The sequence below is a fragment of the Theobroma umbraticum genome, unplaced genomic scaffold, assembly GCF_002168275.2.
Source record: "Theobroma umbraticum cultivar Fairchild unplaced genomic scaffold, ASM216827v3 scaffold_147.0, whole genome shotgun sequence".
Taxonomy (NCBI): domain Eukaryota; kingdom Viridiplantae; phylum Streptophyta; class Magnoliopsida; order Malvales; family Malvaceae; genus Theobroma; species Theobroma umbraticum.
The window spans coordinates 4,642,813-4,667,950 of NW_018397259.1; the positions used below are offsets into that span (position 1 = coordinate 4,642,813).

At 34.8% G+C, this 25,138-nt stretch overlaps 4 protein-coding genes across 12 annotated transcripts in view; 1 reads left to right on the plus strand and 3 right to left on the minus strand.

The window, feature by feature from the left end:
• Window positions 1-1,743, plus strand: part of LOC110414742 (uncharacterized) — an 11,271-nt gene extending 9,528 nt beyond the window's left edge. The window contains exon 9 of one of the 2 annotated variants that reach the window (XM_021426130.2): window positions 806-1,743. In XM_021426130.2, the coding sequence (XP_021281805.1) occupies window positions 806-969 (164 nt within the window). In that variant the 3' untranslated portion in view covers window positions 970-1,743. The remainder of the gene's footprint in view (window positions 1-805) is intronic. The other variant, XM_021426131.2, reaches the window with a different exon arrangement.
• A 337-nt stretch (window positions 1,744-2,080) lies between these two features.
• On the minus strand, window positions 2,081-6,782 carry LOC110414743 (uncharacterized). Of its 5 annotated transcripts, none has more exons than XR_002445053.2 (7): window positions 6,645-6,782; window positions 5,855-5,955; window positions 5,667-5,744; window positions 5,447-5,518; window positions 5,272-5,369; window positions 2,445-3,258; window positions 2,081-2,363 (listed from the first exon to the last, which is right to left on the minus strand). XR_002445053.2 is itself a non-coding variant. In XM_021426134.2 (7 exons), the coding sequence occupies exons 1-7, from the start codon at window positions 6,666-6,668 to the stop codon at window positions 2,558-2,560; spliced, it is 966 nt and encodes a 321-aa protein (XP_021281809.1). In that variant the 5' UTR covers window positions 6,669-6,782; the 3' UTR covers window positions 2,081-2,557. The 5 variants fall into 5 exon arrangements, 4 of the variants coding, with proteins under 4 accessions (XP_021281809.1, XP_021281808.1, XP_021281810.1 ...); XM_021426134.2 differs by having other exon boundaries at window positions 2,081-2,561; window positions 2,670-3,258; XM_021426133.2 differs by having other exon boundaries at window positions 2,081-2,561; window positions 2,665-3,258.
• A 625-nt stretch (window positions 6,783-7,407) lies between these two features.
• Window positions 7,408-12,290, minus strand: LOC110414675 (Pentatricopeptide repeat (PPR) superfamily protein). 4 transcript variants are annotated; one of them, XM_021426022.2, is made up of 4 exons: window positions 9,376-12,290; window positions 9,136-9,204; window positions 8,619-8,706; window positions 7,408-7,704 (listed from the first exon to the last, which is right to left on the minus strand). In XM_021426022.2, exon 1 carries the CDS (start codon window positions 11,814-11,816, stop codon window positions 9,483-9,485), a length of 2,334 nt encoding a protein of 777 aa, XP_021281697.1. In that variant the 5' UTR covers window positions 11,817-12,290; the 3' UTR covers window positions 7,408-7,704; window positions 8,619-8,706; window positions 9,136-9,204; window positions 9,376-9,482. The 4 variants fall into 4 exon arrangements, with proteins under 4 accessions (XP_021281697.1, XP_021281695.1, XP_021281698.1 ...); XM_021426020.2 differs by having other exon boundaries at window positions 9,315-12,290; XM_021426023.2 differs by having other exon boundaries at window positions 7,408-7,716; window positions 9,315-12,290.
• On the minus strand, window positions 7,408-19,210 carry FHY1 (Haloacid dehalogenase-like hydrolase (HAD) superfamily protein). The gene is made up of 11 exons (XM_021426025.2): window positions 18,935-19,210; window positions 18,695-18,770; window positions 17,601-17,652; window positions 15,421-15,535; window positions 15,267-15,337; window positions 13,797-13,884; window positions 12,284-12,929; window positions 9,315-9,435; window positions 9,136-9,204; window positions 8,619-8,706; window positions 7,408-7,704 (listed from the first exon to the last, which is right to left on the minus strand). The coding sequence occupies exons 1-7, from the start codon at window positions 19,141-19,143 to the stop codon at window positions 12,767-12,769; spliced, it is 774 nt and encodes a 257-aa protein (XP_021281700.1). The 5' UTR covers window positions 19,144-19,210; the 3' UTR covers window positions 7,408-7,704; window positions 8,619-8,706; window positions 9,136-9,204; window positions 9,315-9,435; window positions 12,284-12,766.
• Window positions 19,211-25,138: the final 5,928 nt, after the last annotated feature.

The window sequence follows — 25,138 nt, forward strand, 5'->3', positions numbered from 1 at the left end:
ATGATTTGCAATGAGTATCAAATATTGGCTTTCATTGGTTAAGTCATAAGAGAAAATTAACTTATCATCAAAAAATAAAGAAATTCCTAGGAGAACTTTGGCTCTTGATATTCACTAGTGTCCTACAGGTTTGGTCATCAATGTGAAGCCCCTGTGACTTCATTGCTTGTCTGCATATTGGCATGTGATTTGCTATTGGACTTTCTGATAGGTTTGGTTGAAATCTAGAATATGAGCTTGATGGACAATACTGATTAAAAATGTGCCTTTCAATGGTCATTGGCATTTGAATTTTATAAATTTTGTTCAAGGTTCTGACTGTGAACTACTTTTCCCTTGTTTTCTCTGCCTTATGAAGTTGTGCTTGCTTGTCCTCACTTGTAACAACTCCAATAGTTTCTCTTTCTAAAGTCAACTGGCTATGAACTTTCATAGTTATTGTGTTGGGTGGTTAAATGATAAGTGATACATATAGATGACTTCTTGTAACTGAAAACAGCCAGCTGAATGGTAAAAGCTAGAAATACAAATGTTAAACTGTGAGCGTTTGACTCCATTGTCAAGTAATTTGCTTGGAGGTGATCTGAAGCTCCAATTTAAAACTGCCACTTCAATCTCAAAGTCATTTGCTTGGAGATGATCTGAAGCTCCAATTTAGAACTGCCTATTAAACACACTTCTTTCAATATGATGAACTGAAACCATATGCCTTAGTGGTGTGTTCCTCCAAAACCCTTGATAGGGACTTAACTGATGTATTTATGTTAGAGTTGCTCTTTGTAATCTTGCTTCTTATTCAATGCAGAATTCAAGTCTGGTTCTCAGATTGAGTTGTCCGATATAGAGAAGAATTTTCAACGTCTGTATGACTACAATGTCATGCTCAGAGAGAAGTTTGTAGCCACTCAATCTTTGCTTCGTGCGTTGGCTTCTAAGTCCTCAAATCCAAGAACAGAAAGGCAAACATGACAAGCTGAGATTATCCAATTGAAAGTACTTTCTCCTCATTGCCCAAGAGTCTATGGGGCTTTCTTCAGAAGTTTTTCCCATCGAAGTGAAAGGGTGATGTAGCTGTGATCCTACATCTTCAGCTTTTGTCTTTTCTGGCTCAACTAACTACCGCCGGGAAAAAGGGACAACACGTTTGTGGTGAAGTGATTGATTTCTAAAGGGCAGCTACTGGATCCATCGTACAGCAGATCCAAGGAACAGCTCTCTTAATTTCATTTTGGTTGTGACGTGGTTGCAGTATGTTGCTTTCTTATGGAGTCTTAAACGCCGCAGGAGGTGCTCTTTGGAACCATGGTACCCAGGTCTTTCTGTTGTAATTTTTGTATCATAAACTACAAGGAGAATACAAGAGGGTTACTCATTACATTCAAGAAGGGTTCGAGCTGTAATTAATTTCGATTTCCATATTATTTTGTGGATATCTGTTTTTTTTTTTTAATGTAACGAATTCCACCTTAACCGTAGATTGAGGTGGTATAGGGGAAGGCATGGGGCTATCTTGCATTGCGTCCAACTATTGGATATAGAAAGCTAAAATACACACCAAGGAAAAAAGACACAAGGAAAGAACAGAACATTTTACTCCGAATATGAAGCACATTTCAAGAAATTAGCAGCTTGTTTTATTGCTTACATGTAAAGAGATTGAACAAGTTATAAGGTAGACCTCAAATTATTCGTTACTCTTGAGCTGAAGTTAGATGCTGGAAGTCTATAAATGAAATCTCAAATGATTTAAATTCATGTCGATGAATTAAACCGTATGACAAGGTTGAGTTCCCTCAGATAATCTTTTCTCCTGTGGTATCTGGTACATATAATATAAATATCCTCCTTAAACTGCTTTGGCAGTAACGATGTGCCTGAATTCTAGAACCAATCTTCTTACAGGCTTTGGAAAGTGGCAACCTTCTAAATACTGCTAAAATAGATTGCTTTCCAACAGGATGAACAAAGTCTTAACACAGATTCAGAACAGAATATGACTGATAGATATTCGAGACTTAGCTATCACGTATTTGCTTATATAAGACATAAGGTGCAACAAAATTAGTCAGGGAAGTGTAGGTTCTAAAGAAGATAGCCGGACAAATTCATTGAAGTGGGTTCTTATAATTTACTTGAGAATTAAATTCTCTGCACATATTACAAATTATTACTTTTCTATAACATAGTTTCCTACAATCACAACCTCACGGTATCTCTCAAGTCAGTACCAAAACAGACTACAGACTATTCAGGTTCAAACATCATCTTACATGGGAGAGAATGGATGTTTTTGACCAGCACATATGACTCCTGTGCAGCTTAGATGCGCCTTCTAGTCCATGGAAAACAGAGAGCTTGCAACTCTAGTCAAATGCAAACAAGTATACAAAACATCATCATTTCTCATTGAAAGAACTTACGCAATGAGAAGAAAGCAATCTCACCAGATGCAATTCCAGAGGACTCAAGCAAGCAGCTACCATGCCACCTCAGGTTAACGGTTTTCTTCTTTGCATATTCTCATTTGTGACAGTAGTATCATCATGGAGCTCTATCCTTAACTGGTATAAGTTGGAAGAAAAAGTCAAAGAGCTCTTTATCTACTGCACCAAGTTCAACAGAAGAAATAAATGATCTATGTGTTATCTTGAAATGTCACTCAACCTTACTTATTGTCGATTGCCTTCATTTCACTGCTTTTCAAAAGAACACCATCCTTAGCTGAGCTCAAACCTAAAGCATGAGCAAACATTCTCTTTGCAGCTCCTAGATGTTCTTCTTTTGAGTACTCTTTGTTAACTCTATTTCGACTTCTTCCAGGTATCCTAACATCAGCAGGCCCCTTTTGAGCTGGTTTGTCTGAGACATTCCTCTCACTAACGACCGATGCATTATGTTTATGTGCATTGCTCTTTGCTTTACTGAATGCATTGCCCGGGACAAAAACAGTATCTTGATAAGTTTCGGTTCTCAAATTATTATCAACTTCATCCTTATCATGAATGTTCAGTTCATTAGGTTGCCCTTCATGGTCTTTAAAATCCCTGGCATTAACATCTTGACTGCATGAGTTTATTTTTTGGCCCAAAGCATGTGCAATCATTCGACGAGCCACAACAGGAACGGTTCGTGGCTTCTCTTTCACAGCTTCTCGTACCTCTTCGACATCCATTGAAAAAATCCGCTCACGAGCTGCCAAGTAAGCTGCTTCTCTCGCCTCAAGACTAAGCTCAAAAGAAGGCAACTCCGTCTTCACTACTGAAACAAGAAAAGGCAATTTTTCAGGTCTCATCGTCCTGGTAATTAACACTTTCATGCTACTCAATAATCAATATAGACAAAACTGGAAATATATGCAGACAAAATTAAGTAAAATAAAATAAAAAAATAAAAGGAAAAAAGAAAAATGTCACCCCTGGACCACTTCAATCATATAATAAAATAAAAAAATAAAAGGGAAAATGAAAAGAGTCAACCCTGGACCACTTCAATCATATAGACATCGCTAAATCATTATACTGGTCTGGAAGATGCACTAGCAACTTGTGTGCATATAATAAATACTTCAATCCTCAAAATAAGCACATTACTCTTTGCAGCATGCCACGTTGCACAAGGTCTATGGCTAGTCACTTAATTAAAATTTATTATTGGTTGGTACATAGGATCTTAGACAAGAATTCTGTTTCAGTCTCGGTAGGAGCCAAAGTAGCTTTGTTATCCATTCTATTACATACTTCCACATGGTGAGAATCATTGTTCAACTCTTTATCTAATTAAAGGTAATGCCAACAGAAGACAGCCTTTTCCAGCATAATATCAAGAACAGATTCAGAGCAAACATTTAACTGAAAGACAAAGGAAACAAACAACAAAATGGGAATAAAGGAATAGCATAACAGTTGATGCTGAATGGGATAGAATCTAGATTTCAGCCTATGAAATGGACCACAAGACCAGCATTCATTTATGTTCTTCTGAAATGATAAAAAATAAATGAGTTACCCCAACGGTCAGCAAGAGCCCTCCTAGCAGCCAAGTTGCAAATGCTTAAAGAGAGGGAGTCTCATAAACAGGTCCTTCTTATCCTAACAATAAGGTATGGGACTTTGGTGGAACGCTAGAACTAAAACAGTCATTACTTAGTTATGTTCAACTAAAATAGGATCTAAAAAGTTATTAAGAAACAATCTAGTGCTTTAGCTCTTCAAAGTGACCTCTTTCAAGAGACCCACATTCCTTGACCTATCACCTTAACACTTTCAATTAATGCAGCAGAATAGCCCCATGATAAATACTCCCTCCATTCCCAAGTTGGATGTCCTAGTTTCCACTTTGGAATGTCCAAAACAATGTCCCTTTTTTGGACATCCCATAATCTTATCCCTGTTACAGTTTTAACAATTTTTTAAGCTTGTTTCCAGCAATAACCTTTAAAGTTTAGATTAGATAAAAAAAAAATCTATAAGAATCTAATGTCAAAGGCTTCCCCTAAGAAAGAAGAAAAAGAAGAGACAGTCTCCTCACTGCCCAGCCAAAGGTACCTAGTACGAAAGTACAGATTCTTTATATCTGATCGAGGTAATTGCATTTTTTACGGCAGATATGCTCTTCAAGCACTTGAATATACTTGGATTACATCTAGACAGATAGAAGTAGGGCGCCATGCAATAAGACAAATGAATACCATGACGGAAAAATGTTGGTGCATATTTCTAGAGAGGAGTTGTCCCTCTCCCTTGTTTCAGAAACTTAATAATGGAGGGCATGGGAATACTAGGATACATGTATCCTGCCCAAACCCTCCATAATCCCCTTTGGATGGTAATCTGTCCTCATCCTTATTTGACAACTTCTTTTCAACACAAAATGCATATGACTGTAAAAGAAAATTAAATGTTACTCTTTCCTTCCCTTTCATTCTTTTACTAACAAGATTCGCAATCTATTCTTCCTTTCTATCTACTCTTCATCTTTAAGCAACCCAGACAAGGGGAACTGGATCCTTTCTTTCACCCAATTCATCCATTCTTCCCTTTCCTTGTAGTTCCCCAATGGGCAAGGCGGCATGATAACTTTCAGACACAAAAGGATACTGTATTACAGGCTTCTGGATCCTCTATAAGTAACCCACATCAAAAAGTGCAAAGAAAAGAGAATTTTCTCAGCTATACATAGTATTCTCAAAAATTGCCAATGACTTCTTGCTTGACTAGGGGGATCATGAACCAGTAGCCCACACAGTGCCTTAAACAACAGGAAGAATTTTACCTGGTGGAGCTTCTTCTCTCACTAATAAATGACGTGATGCTGTGAGAGACTGAGGCTCATCACACTGCCATAATATATCACTAACAAGAATGGAAGGTCTGCAAGACAAGATGCAAGGTTATGAGCACAGTAATAAATAAATGTCCAAAACTCGTGCAATTAGGATAAAAAGTACATTGATGTCTCTGGGCATCGTTCCAAAACCAAATGCCGATCATCTCCTTCACCAACCGATTCATGAGCAAATCTAGCAGAATGTAACAAAATATCAGTGTTAAACAGTAACTCAGAAAACTATACAGCTCTAAAGTCAACTCAAATAATTATTAGTGATAAAAACATTAAGTCTACTTATCTAGTTAAAATAAGGGCGTTTTTTAAGGCAAAAAAATTACCCAAATATATCTGCAAGACGATGCAGGAGAAGCCGATTATATGAGTTCATGGGTTCCAACTCTAGGATCCCATCTGAGCTGCAATCCAACATTTTCATCATTCAAATATGCTCATAATTGTATAGGACATGTACAAAAAATGAAATTCCTCGGAAGTTGTTGCGTGGGGATGCAGGTTATTCTGTTACCTTGTATCATCCTGAAGGAAATTAACGAAAGCCTCTTCCATTGAGAGCACGAGATGCTTGCAAGGAAGATTGTACTTAACCAGAAAGGCCAATTCCTCCACCTGCATCTTAGTTATATTAGTCCCATTATGATTGTTACTTTGGCTACTTACTTTTTACTTGGAAAAAAATGAAGCAAAAGTTGCAATTAAATACAAAAGCAAACACATTTTTGAAAAATTAAAAGTCCAACGTGAATTTGGAGAATAGAAAAATGTACCCTTTTACTTTTATATGGAATAATCATATTCACATGAATTCACTCATTTTTCATCTACTACTACAACTTTGTTCTGTACTAAGTACTTTTACTTTATAGCAAGTTGGGTAACATTAAAAAAAGAAGAAGAAAATAGCAAAAAAAAAAAAAAACAACAACAACAGCCAAACATTTCCTAACAAAGAATTAAAGGATGTTTTGTTGCAATTGAAGTAGCAAAACAAACTCCCACTGAATTAAATGAAAAAAAGTAGCAAACCTTTTAATCCACTCAATTATTCAGCAGATAATTGACTTTTACATAAAAATAAGTAAAGAAGCAGAATTTTCAGTTTTAAGCACTAAAATGAAAAAGTTACGGGTAAACGTACAGAAATTGGTTACACCCAGAAAGCTAAAATGGGGTATTGTCAATTGTTTCTAACGAATTATGAGACTTCAGATAAAAGAACAGAGAAACCAACCTATTGGAAATAATTCAACCCAAAAATAAAAGAAAGGACAGTTTGAGAGAGAGAGAGAGAAGCTAACCATAGCGAACTGGGTGACGCTCATGCTTCCAAAAATTGAAAATTTATTAGACAAACATAACAATCTCAGAAATTTTAGGGCGGGAAGAGAGAGAAAACAAAGAAAAGAGAGATAAACAGAGGAAAATGGTCAAAGATCCGCGAGTGTCTGTTATAGTATGGTTTTTCTTATTTGTAATTTGTACCCCTCTTTTGTTTGTATAATTGCATGTTAGCCGTCGAAATTGACTTATATCTCGTTTTCTGCCTTGTACTTTTAAAAGAATTAATTTAGTCCCTAGAGTTCCACTTTGGCGGCAAATATATATAAGTTTGGTGTTTCTCTTTGTTTCTTACTAATTATTCACTCTAAACTCACCAATTACATTATCTACACCAATTTGAATTTCAAGCTTAACCTAAATTGTTTTATAAAAAACACGTAAACCTGATTTTCATAATTATTTTTAAACATAAATTAATTGGATCCCTAATGATGAATTTGAAATTACTTGCATGTATTTTAAATTCATTTGTAAATTTTAAATTCATCTTTTTTTATATAATATATAAGCATATTAAATGTTAACTAATTTTTATATAATGCTTGCGTATCTACTTTTGCACTTTTGCTCCCCTTTGAGGTTTATATTTATTTATCTAATAAAGTTTAGCTTTATTCGAGTTTAATTAGGGAATCTTGCTGCGTTTGGGCCACCATTGGTAGCTAGACGTTGACTTGTTTGATAATTTTTAGGTATACAGATTTTGCAATTATAGCATCATTTGTTCAATGGATACTCAATACAAAGAATGATATCTATAATAAATAACCATAAAGGAGCAATTTTAACAAAGGCACAAGGCCAAAAAGACAATAACACTAAGATAATAGTTTAATGTGTGTAAGTTTAGATATCACTATGTCTGTCCTTCTGCAGGCTTAAGCTGAGACTCACTTACATGTCCAGCTATAGAAATGTCAACCCCCAACTGGACAAGATCTTGAAGTAGTAAATCTGGGTTCTTGAAATGAAGACCAGCAATGCCAACTCCTACAGCAGCCTCTGACGTTTTTGATCCTGAGAAGCTTACTAACCACATGTTAGTAAGTGAAGAAGAGTGCACCTGTCCTTAGAAAGTAATGTGTGTATGTGTGCGCCTCTGTGAGCGATAGACAATCATGCATGCCAAGCCAGTGCAATGAGTTCTAAGACATTTGTGGGATGGTTTCCTCAGTATTAGTTTTTGCATGCTAATACGTTAACCACGTCTGATAAGAAATTTGAAGTATTAGCTCGCGTTATTGAATTAATATATATTAAAGTTGCTTTTCGAAGTTGGCTTCAAAGCATTAAAGAAGGATATAAGTTTCCCTCAAAGAAAAGCCTATGAATGAGTCAAATGAAAATAGCACCATGACCCTGGATCACATTGGCACTTAGACCCGAATGGGGTTATGTTGATGCCTAAAACGCAGGACTTTCAACTTCAAGGCTTGGATTCAAACCTCAAGAAGGGAGAGTGCTATAGGATGGTGAGGTGGTTATCTCCCTTTGGTTAGCTCAAGGCACACTGGGCCTTCATATCATCACATGTACCCCCAGAAAGTGACACTTAGAAGTTATCCCACAAACAATGTTAAACATGCATTTTACTTCTAAGAATTAAAAACAAAAAACACAAGAATGATAGAACACAGACAGACCCATACAAAGAAAACTCCAATGCAAACCTGATACACACAAACAGGCATGTGGTCACAACAACACATGCATCCATGTGTTCATGTGTTCACACAGACATAAGATAGAGAATTTCTAACTGCATATATTAAGGTGTCCTAATTTTGCTTTGACAGCATAATTTTGTTTTAACACAAGGTATGCCATCTCCTCTTGTTTTTTCCCTCACAACCAGGGTTTGTACTCTCTGCTACTACTGGTTTTGGATCCTATACAAGTGCCTCTTCAGTGGGAAGTAGCAAGGATGATACCTGTCATCAATGAATATACAGCTTGCTGGATCAACTTTCAGATGTTCCACAACAGCCAAATAACAATCAGGATCAAGCTTCCTCTTTCCTGGATGCATAATAGACAGAATCATTCAACATAGCAGCAAGAGCTACATGACACCAGAGAGCAAGTAGTTATATTCTCTCGAGATATACATATTAGCTCAAGAACACAATTAGTGACAGCTGTACAGTATTAAAAGATCTTGAACTATTTACTGAGACTGAAAGAAAATAAAAGAAAATAAAAGATAAAAAAAACTAAAGGAAAATCATAATTGAGTTGGAGACAAAAAGATGTTTTGCCTTAAGCAACATAACCGCCCACTTGCTTCTGCAAGTGGTAATAATAGACTAAAAACTAGGAGTTGACCAATTAGCAGACATGTAACAATTAAAAAAGGGTGATACATTGGATTGGTATTTGATACCACAAGCAAATGTTACAGGCACCATTAACTGTCATTTTCATTATCAGATGCAATCATATGAATACCTTTTCAACTGTAAAAAACGCCACATCTCTTAACCTCATGATTGATTTTGTTTACCATCATCATACAGGCTGCAAAAGATAATCACATTGTTAACATAGATAACTAGAGGAACCAAAGAAAGAAAATGAATAGACATGAATAGAAGGTTAATAATGCTTTTTTACATAAAATCACATACTTCCCACTTGTCTGCACCAGCATCTACATTAACCAAACAGAAATTATTTTGCTGACTCTACCTCTTGTGTCATTCTCTTGGCCTTCTCATGAGTGATTTTAGTTACCATCTTCAGTATAGCCTGTAAAACAGAAATGACTGATCTTTAACGTAATGTAGTAGTATGTATCACCCAACAGATAGACTTATATCTTGCTCTTTATCTTCAGTCCAACTATAACCAGGATCCTTAACAATCTGTCTATCACTCATCAGCTCTCTAACAGCCCTGACATCATCCCATCTTCCTAGAGAAGAATAGATATTAGCTAAAAGCACGTAAGGGGAAGAGCTCTCAGGTTTCAGGTGGAAGAGTTCCTCTGCTGCTCGTTGAGCTAAGCTGACATTAGCATGAACTCTGCAAGAACTAAGCAGAACTTCCCATATGATTGGATCATTTTTATATGGCATCTTGTCCATAAGGAGCTCTGCATCATGAAAATGACCAGCTCGGCCAAGACAGTCAATGATGCAAGTATAATGATCCAATTCTGGCTCAAGCCCATAGTCACTCTGCATTGAATTGAATATTCTGACCCCCAGATCTACCAATCCTGAGTGGCTACAAGCAGTCAAAACAGCAATAAAGGTTATGCCATCAGGTTTCTCACCTGATGCAATCATGTTTTTGTATAAACGAACAGCCTCATCTCCACGTCCATTCTGAGCATAACCATGTATCATCTCATTCCATGTAACAGTATTTCTGACAGGCATCCTATCAAAATACTTTCGTGCCCCATCTATGTCACCACATTTACAATACATATCAACAAGGGCAGTCCCCACAACGACATAATTCATATAGCCATCTTTTACTATCTGAGAGTGGACCTGCCTCCCTTGAAATGAAGAACACAATTTTGCACAACAGCTTAGTATTGCTGTATAAGAGAATTCAGTAGGCAACATTCCACCCTGTTGCATTTGCTTAAAGAGCATGAAAGCTTCTTTGTCTAGAGAATTGAGTGTAAGACCTGCAATCATAGAATTCCAACAGACGATATCCAATTCTGGCACATAAGAAAATATACACTCTGCCATTTTTATCTTCCCACACTTTGAGTACATGCTAATCAGTCCACTAGCAACATAATTATCCATATGAAGAGCAGCCTTTTGTGAGGCAGCATGGACCTGTTTTCCACCCTCCAAAAATTCCATTCCAGCACATGAGCCAAGGATAACAGCCACAGTAGTCCGGTCAGGTTTCACATTTTGAAACTGCATTTCCCTAAAAAACTCTATCGCTTCTTTGTGGTTCTCATTCTGGGAATAGCCAGAGATTATAGCATTCCATGAAATCACACTTGGGCACGACAAGCTATCAAACATCTGACGTGCAGTTTCAACATCCCCACGCTTGCTGCATGCCGCAAGCATATTAATATAAGTAACCTCATCAGGTTCAAAACCACAACACCGCATTCTTTGCAAACACTCTACAGCTTTCTCTTTTTGTCCTTTCTGACCATATCCAGCTATCATAATATTCCAGGAAACAACACTGACTTTACCCAAATTACTAAAAATTGTCTCAGCACTCTTCATATTCCCATTCTTTGCATACATGTCAAGCAATGAGTTACTCAAATAAAGATCACATTCAAATCCAAGCTTAACCACAAGACCATGTACTTGTTCCCCTAGTACTACATTACACAAAAATCTATAATTCTCTTCATAACAACCAAATTCGCCATACTCCCCCACCTTTGCACAAGCACTCAAAACAGCCGACAATGAAACAGAATCAATCTGCACCCCTTTTCGACACATCATTCTAAACATTTCCAGAGCCTCAAAAACCCCATTAATCTTTCCTAATCCACCCATCATTGTTGTAAAAGTAACCTCATTAGGATCATCAATGTCCCCAAAAACTTTAATAGCTTCCTTCACAACCCCACATTTAGCATAAACAGACAACAAGCCGTTACAGACAAAGATATTCTTATCAAGACCAATCTTAATAACAAGACCATGACATCTCTTCCCAAGCTCCAAATTTAAAACACTTCCACAGGCACTTAAAACACTAGCAAAAGTAACATGGGTAGGCCAAAAACCTTCCAAAACCATAAGTTTATAAACATCCAATGCTTTTTCCTGGTACCCATTTTTTAACATTAAACTAATCAAGTTATTCCATGAAGCGACGTTTCTTTCAGGCATTTGTTCGAACACTTTACGTGCAAATGTTAAGTTTCCAGCTTTACAATAGGAACTTAAAATGGCGTTCCAGGAATAAATGTTTTTTTGAGGGGTTTGGTCGAACATGTGGTGAGCTGACGTTGGGTCGTTGCATATGGAATAGAGTTCTATGAGACGGTTACACAGGAAAGTATCGGCTAAAAGGTTACTGCGGAGAATATAAGCATGAAGGACTTTGCCTGGTAGGATAGATTTCTTGTCTATGCAAGTTTGCAAAAGGTTAGCTACGACGTTGGTTTTACGCCACATTTTGTATTCAACTTTTACTTTTTAGCAACTACAAGAACATTAAAACAAGAAGAAAGTAACAAAAAAAAACAAAAGCCACACATACCTAATAAAGAATTAAAGCATGTTTTGTTACGATTGAAGTAGCAAAAAGAACTCCAAAAATAGCAAACTTTTAAATCCATCCAATTATTCAGCAGATGATTGACTTTTACCAGAAAAATGAGTAAAGAAGCAGAATTTTCAGTTTTAAGAACTAGAAAGAAAACAATTACAGGTAAAAGTACAGAAATTGATAATACCCAGAAAGCTAAAATTGGGTATTGTCAATTGTTTCGATCGAATTATGAGACTTCAGATAAAAGAACTTGGAAACCAACCTATTGGAAATAATTCAATCAAGAAAAAGAAGAAAGGACAGTTTGAGAGAGAGAAGCTAACCACAGCGAACTGAAAAAATTGAAAATTTATTAGGCAAACATAACAACCTCTGGAATTTTAGGGCGGGAAGAGATAGAGAACTGAGAAGACACTTGGGTGTTTCTCTTTGCTTCAATTTAGTCCACCTTATACTTTGGAAAGTACTAATTTAGTCCTTAAGAGTTCCAATTTATTTGTTTCAAAGTCCTTTAATTCTTTACTACACACAGTCACACACCTGACTAGACTCGCTAAATCTTATATTTATTTGTAATGAAATTAGTATTGTAATTTTGGTGTTGATTATCCATAATTATGTTAGTAATATTCGCTCCTTTTTATTTATTCTGTAGGGATTGGACTTTGATGTTGAGTGTTCAAGGGAGGATGCGGAAGGTCCAATGGGCACCATAACCGGGGGAATTCCAACATACTCTGTTCAATGGATGCTCAATACAAAGAAGGATATCCATACAAAATAACGACAATGAAGCGATTATTAACAAGGCAGAAGGCCAAAAAGACAATAACACAAATATATAATTTAGATATCACCATGTCTGTCCTTCTGCAGGCTTAAGCTGATTCTCACTTACATGTCCATCTATGGAAATGTCAACCCCCAAAGGTTCAAGATCTTGACGTAGTAAATCTGGGTTCTTGAAGTGAAGACCAGTAATGCCAACTCCGACAGCAGCCTCAACGTTTTTGATCCTGAGACGTTCACCATACCACACATTGGTAAGTGAAGCAACAGGAGAGTGCACCTGTCCTCAGAAAGTAAACTTATGTGTGTATGTGCACGTCTCTGTGAGAGATATAAAATCATGCATGCCAAGTCAGTGAAATGAGTTCTAAGACATTTGTGGGATGGTTTCCTCAATTTTAGTTTTCTCATGCTAATACGTTGACAGCATCTGATAAGAATTTAAAGTATTAGTTCGATTTGTTGCAAAATATATATCAAATTTGCATTTCAAAGTTGGCCTAGAAGCATTAGAGAAAGAAATAAGTTTCCTTCAAAGAAAAGCCTATTATGAGTGGATTGGAAATAACACCATGACCCTGGATCACATTGGCACTTAGACCCCAAAGCGGTTATGCTGATGTCTAAAACTTAGGACTTTCAACTTCAAGGCTCGAATTGAAACCTTGAGAAGGGAGAGTGAGACCTATAGGATGTGAGATGGCTATCTCCCTTCGCTTAGCTCAACGCACACTGGGCTTTCATATCATCAAACGTACCACCAGAAAGTGGCACTTAGAAGTTATCCCACAAACAATGATAAACATAAACTTCCATGCAAACCCAACAGACACAAAAGGGCATGTGGTTACAACAAAACATGCATCCATGTGTTCATGTCTCCACACAGGCATAAGATAGAGAATTTCTAACTGCTTACAATTAGCATTGAGAGGTGTCCTAACTTTGCTTTGACAGCATAATTTTGCTTTGACACAAGGTGTATCATCTCCTATAGGCTTTTTCCCTAAAATCAGGGTTTGTACTCTCTGCTACTACTGGTTTTGGATCCTATTACAAGTGCCTCTTCAGTGGGAAGTTGGCAAGGATGATACCTGTCATCAATGAATATACAGCTCACAGGATCAACTTTAAGATGTTCCACAACAGCCAAATAGAAATCAGGGTCAGGCTTCCTCTTTCCTGGATGCATAGTAAACAGAATCATTTAACATAGCAGCATGAGCGACATGAAACCAGAAAGCAGGTAGTAATATTCTCTTGAGATATACATATTTGCTCAAGAACACGATTAGTGACCGCTGTACATTATTAAAAGATCTTGAAATATTTACTGAGACTGAAAGAAAAAAGAAAAATATAGAAAAAATAAACAAAAGGAAAATCATAACCGTAAATAGATATTTGCTTTATTTATCTTTGAATGAAGAAGTCAGAAATAACGTAACCGCTCACTTGCTTCTGCAAGAAATAATAATAGACTAGAAACTAGGAGTTGACCAATTAGCAGACATGTAACAACAAAAAAGGGTGATATTTTGGATTGATATTTAATAGCACAAATAAAATGCAACAGCCACCATTAACTGTTATTTCATGTTCAACTAGGTAAACAGAATCGCAACAGTGTAACCAAAAAAAATAGGGAATTTGATGTTCAAAAGTCCATTTAGGTGCTCTCTGAGTATGCAGGTCATTTTCAGATGCAATCATATAAATACCTTCTCAACTCCAAAAGATTAGGAAGGGTCATATCCAGTCAGAAAGTGGAATGAAAATGTGCCGAAGTCAGGTTTAGAAAAATAAATGGGACAAATTAGCATAAAACAAATTAGAAAATTCTAAGCACCAATTGTCTTTTTGGTTGAAATATAAACTAGCTGTAGACTCTTTTACTTAGTACTTCCATAAAGCAGTACACATCGGTCTGATAAATTAAAAACAGCCCAAGAGCAAATCAGCAACATTAATCATTATCAAGACATTACAATCACCATTGGCTTTATACTTTTGACCATGACCTAAGAGCGAGAGATTAAAGAAGTGAGGAAATCATCTTTCCACATTATTATTTAGAGGTTATAATGTGAAACATGAGACAACAAACTAAGGAACTAGGAACTAATAAAAATATATTTAGAATTGACATTCTCTATTGGGATCCAGGAATCACAGGATATGAGCCTCCTATATGGAAGTTATATTCTAATTTGGGCAGGAATTAGAGAATATCTAAAAAGAACACCACGCTTAAGAGTTTTTCAATAGCCCATTCTAACATTAAATATCCACAAACAACATGCGGAGCATTTATGCAAATGAAACAGTAAAAGTCCACTTGAAAGTAATAATAATGTATAAAGCTGAGAAAACATAACAGATACAAAAGTAACACAATCAACCCAAGCCAGAATTAGATCAGACAGCAGCAACAAGCACTTCCTCTCATGAACATGCACATCCAAAACAAGCACTCACTGATATGATTAAATAGACAGATAAACACTGAGAAATGAGAGTGATACCAATAGTGAATTGGGAATAGTTTGAGTCTTTGAACGTACCATACATGCATGAGCAAAATGTCCAGGATAAATAATTTGAAATGTTTAACTTGTCCTCAATTATTTTGTACCTGAAAAAATACATACACATGTACATATCTTTAATTAATAAACTACTAAATCAGAAGGAATCAGGAGAGCTGATCCATCTTACCAGATGGGGTAATTTGTGAAAGCATGCATCTCATAGTTGTTTTGTTTTAATGCTTGAAGCAATTGTTCAATTCCGTCTATGTAGGAATATCCTCTTCTCATACAATTTTTGAGGCCTTAACAAAAAGGTTATTGAAATTAATACCTTAACACAATTATGAAAGCGAACATAGAGATATCAGATATAATTCATGGACATACACTTAAATTGTAAATGATATATTGAAGAACAAAACATTGTTGAAAATCTACTGCCACGTTATCACTGCTTCCTCTTGTATTCAACAAATGCGATCTGTTTCTCTAAACCAGAAATGGAAATGAATTTATAATAGCATAACAGACTCCTCCATCCCTGTCCAGCTCTCAAGAATAAGACAACATCAAAGCACAGTCCTGAGTTTTATGTATGATTTGTTTAGTAATTATTACTTACAAAAACAATTATTCATTTTTAAATATTAAAAAAGAATCATTTTTCACTTGCAAATGAAGTTTTGCTATCTTTAATTTTTCTTAATATTATATATATATGTATGTAAGTATGTATATATGTATGTATGTGTGTATGTATGGAAGTTGGCAAGCAATTGATTTATTAGATATATTTTCATTCCTTGGCAAATAATGGCAACTACCATATTCACTATGATCTGAACAAAAATAAGGGTAAACAATCACTAGTTGTTTACCAGATGTGATACAGTTTGTACTTGTTCCTGCATCAATCTTTCCACAGACTAGAAACTCAGTCACCAGTATTGGAGGTTTTGTACATATGCCAGCTACTAGACAATTGGTTCTATCTGTTACTCCTTCACAGGAGATCCTCCATCTAACTTGCTCTGTCTTTATCCTTTCAGTTTCCCTCCCCTCTCTCATGCTCCCTCAGCAATGCATATTTCTCCTTTCTAATTCAACCCCATTACTATTTTGCGACACCATCTCACCCCAATAACCAACAAAAACTGAAAAGAGCACCACTGCAACATGTCTTTCCACATTTTGTGCCAAAGAGGTATTTTTGTGATACCAGTAGTGTCTGAAAACCAAATTTCTCATATCAGCTTTCATCATGATACCATAGGCTTTGAGATGTCTTTGTGGTTGGTTAAACTACAGTTTCTAAGAAAAATTCATTTTTCCTTTTGCTTGGAGTTAAAATGCTAAAAATAAACAAGCTAACAAATAAATGTATTTGGACAAAAATTTGAATGTGTTTCAGGACACATGTGCCCTAAAAAACACAAGCATAACGGCATGTGCATGCATACGCAATTGAATAAATTCAAAATTTCTTTACCTCTTTGTCTCTGTCTCTCTAGCCACACACACACACCATGCAAGAACTGGCATGCATGCATACATGAATAAATATCCAAAATCATAAATCAATAAATCACATATGTATATGCATTCACATGCAGTTGCATGTATGCAAACACCACACAGGTATCCACTCACCAACCTACCACAATGTCCATAATCCACGCATCATATCAACATAAGCATGCATATTTAATGGCCTAACCCTTTCTTTTGGGAATCCGGCACTCAGCACTACAAGCCATATGTATTACTCTTTTATTCAGTGTAATAACTTACAACCCTAGACACTATAACTATGCTTACCTTTTTGCAAACGCAAAGCCTTCCTTTTTCCTTTGTATCTTCTTTAATATCAAAATTCCCATGCTTCACTTAGCTTGATACCCCCAAACAATTAACCTTGAAACCATTTCTTCTACTTGCTGAAATTTTTTTCAACATACTTCTAATTAAGCAGTACTCAGAGTTTACCTCCAAATCCCCCCTTCCCTCGTTGTCAATATGTTTGAGTCCAAGCTCATTTAAACCTTTTCCTTTGCAGTTGAAAACCCTAACCACCAGAAATTCTATACCTAACTAGCTTGATTACTATATTAATTTCACAAAAATTAGCATTGTGGTGCTAAAAAATTATGGTAAAGAAATCTATGTACATGCCATACACAACAAAGGTAAAAAAATGCCACAATGAAACAAGCTCCACCAGAATTAATGCAGAATTTCAATTTTATTTGAGAATTTATACTAAAATCAAACACATTTTGCAAATATCTAATGAAACTACTCACCCACCTTAATACAACCAACAGACAGAATAATATTAAAAAAAAAAAAGACCAAATGCAATCTAACCTTCCAAATCAAAAGCCCTTCCGTCTTTAAAGAATTTTCCAGCTAGCTCCTCCTGAAAGGAAATAAGATAACTTTTTCACACTCCCGAAGCTAAAAGAAAAGGAAATAAAATCACAAGAAAAAGCAAAGAACAAAACAGAAATCCAAAAGGATTGATTCAGGCGAAATTGCATCTGCAACAATTAAGTAATGCTTCATAATAGGTTTTTGGTGGACTAGGAATTTACAAGTGCCCATACATTTCCGTCAAAGAAATAACTATATGGGCCAATATTGTAAAGGATCGTGGTTATAGATAGATCCACATTGACATAAAACCAATAGGCTACTGCATAAGTAAAGAATGAAAATATAAATGAATGCAAATGGTGATATTTAGTCTAAAAGCAATACACAAGTGCTATGTTATGGAGTGGTTATTTAGACAAGCATCAATAGTTGATGCATACTATAAAAAAGAAATTAGTTAAAGAACAATATTTTAGCTAGTGTATCCACTCATCAGAAAAGCTGGTAATGCATCAGAGACAAAAGAAAAGGACTAAAAAGAGGCTAGTTATTTTGTGTTCAACTGCTAAATCATATTTCAGATGAGATGTAGGATAACAACAACGACAGAGAAGTAAGAGCAAACAAAACAACTACAGTGTGTCCAACTTGGGGTGTTAGTGAGTCAAGCTGGCTTGCAAGCTACGCAGGAAACAATCAAACTCAACTCATCCACTGCTAAGTCAAGCTCAAGCATATATAAATAGAATAACATTATATATATCTAAAGTATTCAAGCCTAATTGAGTAAAGCTCAAGTTTGAAAAATCAAACTCACAGAAGCTCAAGGATGTTTTCAAGTCTCAAGTACCTATGCACAATCCAAAGGTAATCAATAACCATCATAGCTTTTATTGCTTAACATGGAAATCAATCCTCAAAATTGACAAGTGAAACATATTTTAAGAAATATTTTACTCTTGTTAGCTATCTCCATCAAACAGTTTTAAAGATACCTCAACACCATATTCATATGACTACTTTACTCAACAAATATCTGGAGAAATATAACCAAACTTTTCCACATTATATTTTTAGGAGGATACCTCATTAATCACCCCATTTTCGAACTCAATCCATGCAGTTGGATGCTTGCACTCTATTAGTTCCTTGAAAGACATTCTGACCATCAAATTTAACTTTGATCACTTCCAAAAATAATATTTCCAGCAGGGGCAGTTACACCGTTTTCAAAAGAAAAAACAATGATCAAAACCCAACAAACCCTATTCAAAGAAAGCATCAAAAAAAAAAGAAGAAAGAAAGGAAATGAAAGACCCATCTACCTGAAGAAGGCGGGGATATCATGGTAAAAGGGGTCACGAACAATGGTGTCCATGATGTCAAAGAGCAATATGGGAAGCTTCCTGTTGTTGGTATTGTTGTTTAAGGAAGCGGTCATGTTGTTGGCATTCAAAGCCATCCTATTTCTGGGGTGTTTAGGAAATAGCTTTGGAGTGAAGCAGATTGTTGGTGCTCTCATCAATTGAGCCATCCAAATTCCTTTGAACAAAAACGTGAGGGAGAATGACAATCCTTTAGATTTTCTGTTTCAATTACCAGCCAATCAGCTTGCCGGGAAATATGGGTCAACGATTTGTAGCACCCCGGGTTTGCCCTCTGTTTTTTTGGGCTTCGGCCTTAGCACTTTTTGGATCCATGCGGGTACTTCTGAAGAAATGCCTTGGCCCAATAACACCACTAAATCATATATATATATATATATATATATATATTGAGTGATTCTTGGTTCCTCTTTTGATATGACAATGAAAGCCTTTTATAAATAGGTTTTCTTTATTTTTAATAATTGCTCTTTTGAAAATTTAACAAGAATTAATTAAAATATTAAAAATTTTGCAAATATGCCTTATAAGTTTCAGAGATACTTTTATTTTTTAGAGATGTTTTTGCTTTACAGGAATATCGATAACTTTTTTAAGAATGAGGTTTTTAGATTTAAGAGAACAAATTTCCTCAAAAGCATTAAAATGAATAGAACAATTATACAAATCTAAATCTTTATATTATCTTAAAATAATTAAAAATATAAAAACATTAATTGAAAACCAATCGTAATTCATTCAAATACAATGTCAAACTCGATTAACCCGATCTAAGACACATTTAAAATATGATTAGTTAATCATGTTATCGTGTATCAATATAACTCGTGACCCATTTATTACCCATTTCATGTATCCAAAAGTTGTTTTCACTAATAGGTCTAGAGATGTGAATAGATTGATTGTGGGGATATTTGTTCCTTTTTAAGTAAAATTACCATTGGTGTACACAAGCGTCCTGCAATGGTGACGACACATCTCGTTGCATTACTTGGAGTTGCAACGAGTGGCAAAGCTAGTTAAGCAATTGGATGTAGCTACCAAAAACATGTTTACTTTAGCTGTCTACTTGGACATAACCAATGTAGTCAATCGTGTAGTATAGGGGAAAATGTAGGGTTTTTGTTGTGTTGTTTAAGAAAATATGAATGTGTGGTGCTTGTATACATGTTTACTTTAGCTGTCTCCTAAGAAAGTGTTTTGTAATTTTTCTAATTGATTTATACAAATAAAAAAATCTTTCACATTTTTGAATAAATAAGTGCGATGATAGTCACATATTTCATAGATAGATATTAGCTTTGCATTATGTTTAATTTTTGTAAGTTTTTTATATAGTTATTGATATATTGATATTAATGTTTTAATAAAAATTCATAAAAATATAAATTGATTTTTTTGTTACATTGAGGAGGTGAATATTGGCAGGGATTATATATTTACATATATAAAAATAAATAGAAGAAATTTGAAATTAACAAAAAAAATGAAAATGCTAATGAGATTATGTGCTATTTGTCATTATACTTACCCTACAAAAATAGTAAGTATTAAGTCTGTTAATTCAATTAATTGACATTAAACACTTTAATCAACCTAATCTGACATAAAGAGCTTAACTGACTCTCTTAACCAAAATAATCATTTTAATTAAACTCATCGAATCAAAGTAATATACTTTTGTCGGTTAAGTTGGTTTAGTTTTAACTATCTTTTTAACCAATTGAATTAATTGAATCAAAGTAATCACTTTCATCAGCTAAGTTGGCTATGTCAGTTTTAACCAAATTAATCATTTTAACTGAATTAACCAAAATTAATTATTTTAACTGATTTCTTGAGTTCCCAACATTTTTTTGCCTCAAATAGTATGATGTTATTTCGGTTCATAACATCACTATTTGTAAATGATGTATTTAACACCTTATCTTCATCTTTTTTAGATTCTTATATGAATTTCTTATTCTTTCTCCTTTTTTTTTCTTTCTTCTCCCTTTTCCCCTCTTCACCTCACTTGTTTTCGCCTCAATACCTATTAGCAAACCCACCTTCCAATTTTTTAGTTTTGTTGCCCATGAAATTTCTTGCAAGTACTCTTTTCCCCCTTTTTCACTTTCATCTCCAATTAATCTCTGAATTCTAACCTCGTCTTATTCACTATTTCTCTCTATTTCCTTTTCTTCCATGCCCTTTTCTTTCTTCCTTTTTTCTATTTTTCCATCCTTTCATTTGTTTTGCTGAGGCCTCTTTTTCTCACTTAAGGCTTTTTTTCGATTCCTCATTTCTCAACGTTCCTATATTTGATTGGGCCTGTGCATTCTCCATGGCCTCCTCTTTTGTATTACTCAACCCCATAATATCTTAGGCTTCACCTAATTACTCCTTTTCACTAATAGCCTTGACCCAATCTTTTTGTTTGAGCCCATGGTCTTTTTTGTAGACCATCTCACTTTCTTTATTTGCTAGGCCTTCTTCTTGAATTCCTTTATTATTTTTAAAGCCCATCTCCGTTTCATCTAATTCTTCCTTTCTCTTCTTATGTAGGTCTCATTTTGTCTTTCCATTTTTCTTTCAATTTTTTGCTATCTTGCTTCTATAACACTGTCCCCTTTTATGCTTTCTTTTCATTCAACTTTCTATATATGTTCCTCTGTCATTTGACATTGGTTGCTCCTCTTTTTCAAAGTTGTTTCTCGAGTTGTTGGGAAGAGCAATTGAATTTGAATTGCTTTGCTTTCCCTCCCCTTTCCTTGCTTTCTTGCACAATCAAGTTCTACCAATTCAACCATTTCCACTTTATTCATAATGGATATGTCAACTCTTTTTTCCTCCTCATTTCCACTGCTTTTTAATTTTTTTTGAGCCTGATATCTCCTATAGTGAATTTTTGGAGTTCTTTTCATCTACTTGCATGTTTTTCTCTATTAATTGTATTTTATTTGTAAGAAGCTTATAAACCCTTCTTTCAACTTTAAGTTCCATAATCTCCTCTATTCTTTCATTCTCATAAGTTGAGACTAATAACACTTATTGATTGTAACTCCTTTGTTCAATGTACTATCTTCAACCAAAACTAGTTCACTCTAACAATTAGAAATGTTTTGAAAAGTTTCATAGCTCCAAACATGGGGTAGTACTCCTCTCATCGCTACCCATTTGTTGTTAAAAAATAGTGTATTTCATAAGGTTCAAACATCTCACATTGCCAAGATACTTAAATGGTGAAAGCCTTATATATGAAAACACATTATGGGCTTGTTGCAAGCAAAGAAAATGGAGTGGGCTCGCGCACACACAAGGTTGGGCCAAACCTTGAGAAATTTCAGATTCCCCCCCTTGTGTGCAAATGTACATGTGGGCTGTGCCCAAGTGAATTTTTGTACCTTGGCATTAAATTTTTTTTAAAGTTTTCAGCCTTGATTGAATCATACTAAAACTCTACCTACCTTACGTGGTTATGCTCCAACATTTATTTGACTTAGTAAATAAGTTGACTTAGTAAATAAGTTGACCAAGTTTTTCTCTCCATGCCTATAAATACAGCTTCACACCTTCACTCTCAACATACACCAAAAAACTTATCATTTTCTAAGCTTCTTTACTTCCTTCTTTGCCTCCTTCCTTCGATAGCTGGAATCATACTAAAACTCTACCTACCTTACGTGGTTATGCTCCAACATTTATTTGACTTAGTAAATAAGTTGACCAAGTTTTTCTCTCCATGCCTATAAATACAGCTTCACACCTTCACTCTCAACATACACCAAAAAACTTATCATTTTCTAAGCTTTCTTTACTTCCTTCTTTGCCTCCTTCCTTCGATAGCTGGATTCTTTCTTTTTGTTTCTGCTGTTCCTATTCACCTTTAATAGTTTGTGCAAACTACTAAGGAAGAGTATGTTAAATCTTGGAGGATAATCACTATAATCCTTTTGCATCGAGTTTCATACTTCGAAGGGATGAAAATTATCCTTAAAGACAGTGATACCACGCCTCAGACTTCCTTTTACTATTTTACTTATATTCCTCGTTTTCTATAATCACCTCCTACATTTGTGTCTTTTGAAAAGCAAGACTTTATTAAAATAAGATTCACACTAAACAGTGCAGACCCACAAGGAAACATAATCGAAGTACATGAGATGGTGCTAAGCAAAAAACAAAAAAAGTACTTGAGATGGCTCAAAAATAGCTCCTCACAACTAAACAACTGCACACAAAAACACAAACTACCCATAAATAAAATAGCAGCCAACAAAACAAAGAGCCATTTAGCCATAAAAAAAGAAGCCAAAAAAGTCATTAGGAATGGAAAAAAGAAAAAGTTTAGGAAAAAGAAGACATGCAACAAAACATAATAGAAAGACCTAAACAAGATCATTTGACTGCTCAACCTCATCTTTTGGCCAAATGATCATCAAGTTGGTTGGCTGATCTTGAGCTATAAAATACTATCCATTTGAGAATACTATACTTCAAACTATTCACCAAACACAAAGTGCTTCTCATCCTCCATGGTGCAGTAGATGCGTCATATTCGACCACTTGACAACATTAGATGAATCCAATTCAAGAATGAGCTTATGAGTGCAAGCCCAAGAAGAAGCAATAAAAAGAAGAAAAACTTCCTTAATAGCAACGATCTCGACTAGATTTGAATCCGCAATTCCTATAGATTTGGAGAAAAGAATCTTTATGTTTCCTTTATTGTCTTTCAAAACACCATTGATTCCCACTTCACCCAAACAACACCTTACAACTCTATCTCACTTCTCTAATTATTTGCTTAATACATCTCAATTTTTTGTCACTTCCCAATTCCCACAATATTATTAATTTTCAACTATTTCTCCTATTTTCAATCAACTAACAATAATATGTATTTAATGATCTTCAATTGACAGTAAAGTTTTTTTTTTTTGCTTGATTTCAATAAAAAATACCTCATTTGATTATTTAGCTTTAGGCTTGTGAGATTGTTGCCCCTGCTAACAGCCATTTTTCCTTTAAGAACTTGCCAATAAAGAACCTCCACTTGAGGAGGAGCAAGATTAGCCCATATCATTTTTCGCAAGTGTTGATTAGCACCCACATTACTTGCAATTTGTTTGAAAAAATATTTGGCAAAATAGAGACCATTAGTGCTTTTTCTCCATATAACTCTATCCTACATCCGCTTAGCTGAATTAACTTACTTTCATTAGCTAAGTCAAATAAGTCAATTTTATTTGACCCATTTAGATCCTTCATGCTTATGTGTGTGTATAACTTAAAAACTCTAAACCCTAAACTTTATAAGATATTTTATATATATATTAATTATGTAGATAAAAACAAACATATGAAATTTGAAATCAACAAAAATAAAAAAACTAATAAGATTATTTACTATTTGTCATTTGTTTAATGCAATATGATCCCTTAATTTATATGTGAGCATGGAAAAATTGTGAGTGAGATGCATTTAAGATTTACCTTATAAAAATAGTAAAGATAACGTCAATTATTTCGGTTAACGTATTTTAAATTTTTCTAACCAAATCGATCCAACTTTACCAACTCCTTTAACTGAATTAATCATAATAACTGAATTAACGACTATTGTCGACTAAGTCAAATAAGTCAAATTTACCAAATTTTTTCTCACTTCTAATTGTACATATTTAGATCCTTTCCTGTTTTTGTGCATGTGTATGACATAATGCTAAAAAAAGTTTCTGAACTATTCAAGAAAAGTACAATAACCTCTCATTCTTTTATTGTGTTTAATTAAGCTCTTATAATTTTATTTTGGGTTAAATAAGCCCTTAAAAAAATAGTTGACAAATTGTTATTAGTCAACATGCCACTTGTTATTTTATATTTATATGGCACTGACATGATATTAATATGGAGAGTAAAAAATGCTATATGACTATATTATCATGCCACATTAAATGCCCTGAAGAGTAAAAAATGCCTTATTTTGGGTTAAATAATCATGCCTTATTACCCATTTTTGTTTTTTGAAAAGCAAGACTTTATTAAAATAGGATTCACGCTGAAACAGGGTAAACCCACAAGGAAACATAATCAAAGGATATGAGATGACTCAAAATAGCTCCTCACAACTAAACAACAGCACAGAAAAACATAAACTACTCA

Coding starts and splice junctions, on each gene's coding strand:
- LOC110414743 (XM_021426134.2), bottom strand. CDS start 6,668: ATGAGCGTCACCCAGTTCGCTATG. Junction 5,519..5,666: donor CGTCTTGCAGATATATTTGG/GTAATTTTTTTG, acceptor ACATTCTGCTAG/ATTTGCTCATGAATCGGTTG. Junction 5,370..5,446: donor CGATGCCCAGAGACATCAAT/GTACTTTTTATC, acceptor CTTGTCTTGCAG/ACCTTCCATTCTTGTTAGTG.
- LOC110414675 (XM_021426022.2), bottom strand. CDS start 11,816: ATGTGGCGTAAAACCAACGTCGTAGCTAACCTTTTGCAAACTTGCATA.
- FHY1 (XM_021426025.2), bottom strand. CDS start 19,143: ATGGCTCAATTGATGAGAGCACCAACAATCTGCTTCACTCCAAAGCTA. Junction 15,536..17,600: donor AAGGGCTTTTGATTTGGAAG/GTTAGATTGCAT, acceptor CTTTTTGTTAAG/GCCTCAAAAATTGTATGAGA. Junction 15,338..15,420: donor TTCACAAATTACCCCATCTG/GTAAGATGGATC, acceptor GTATTTTTTCAG/GTACAAAATAATTGAGGACA.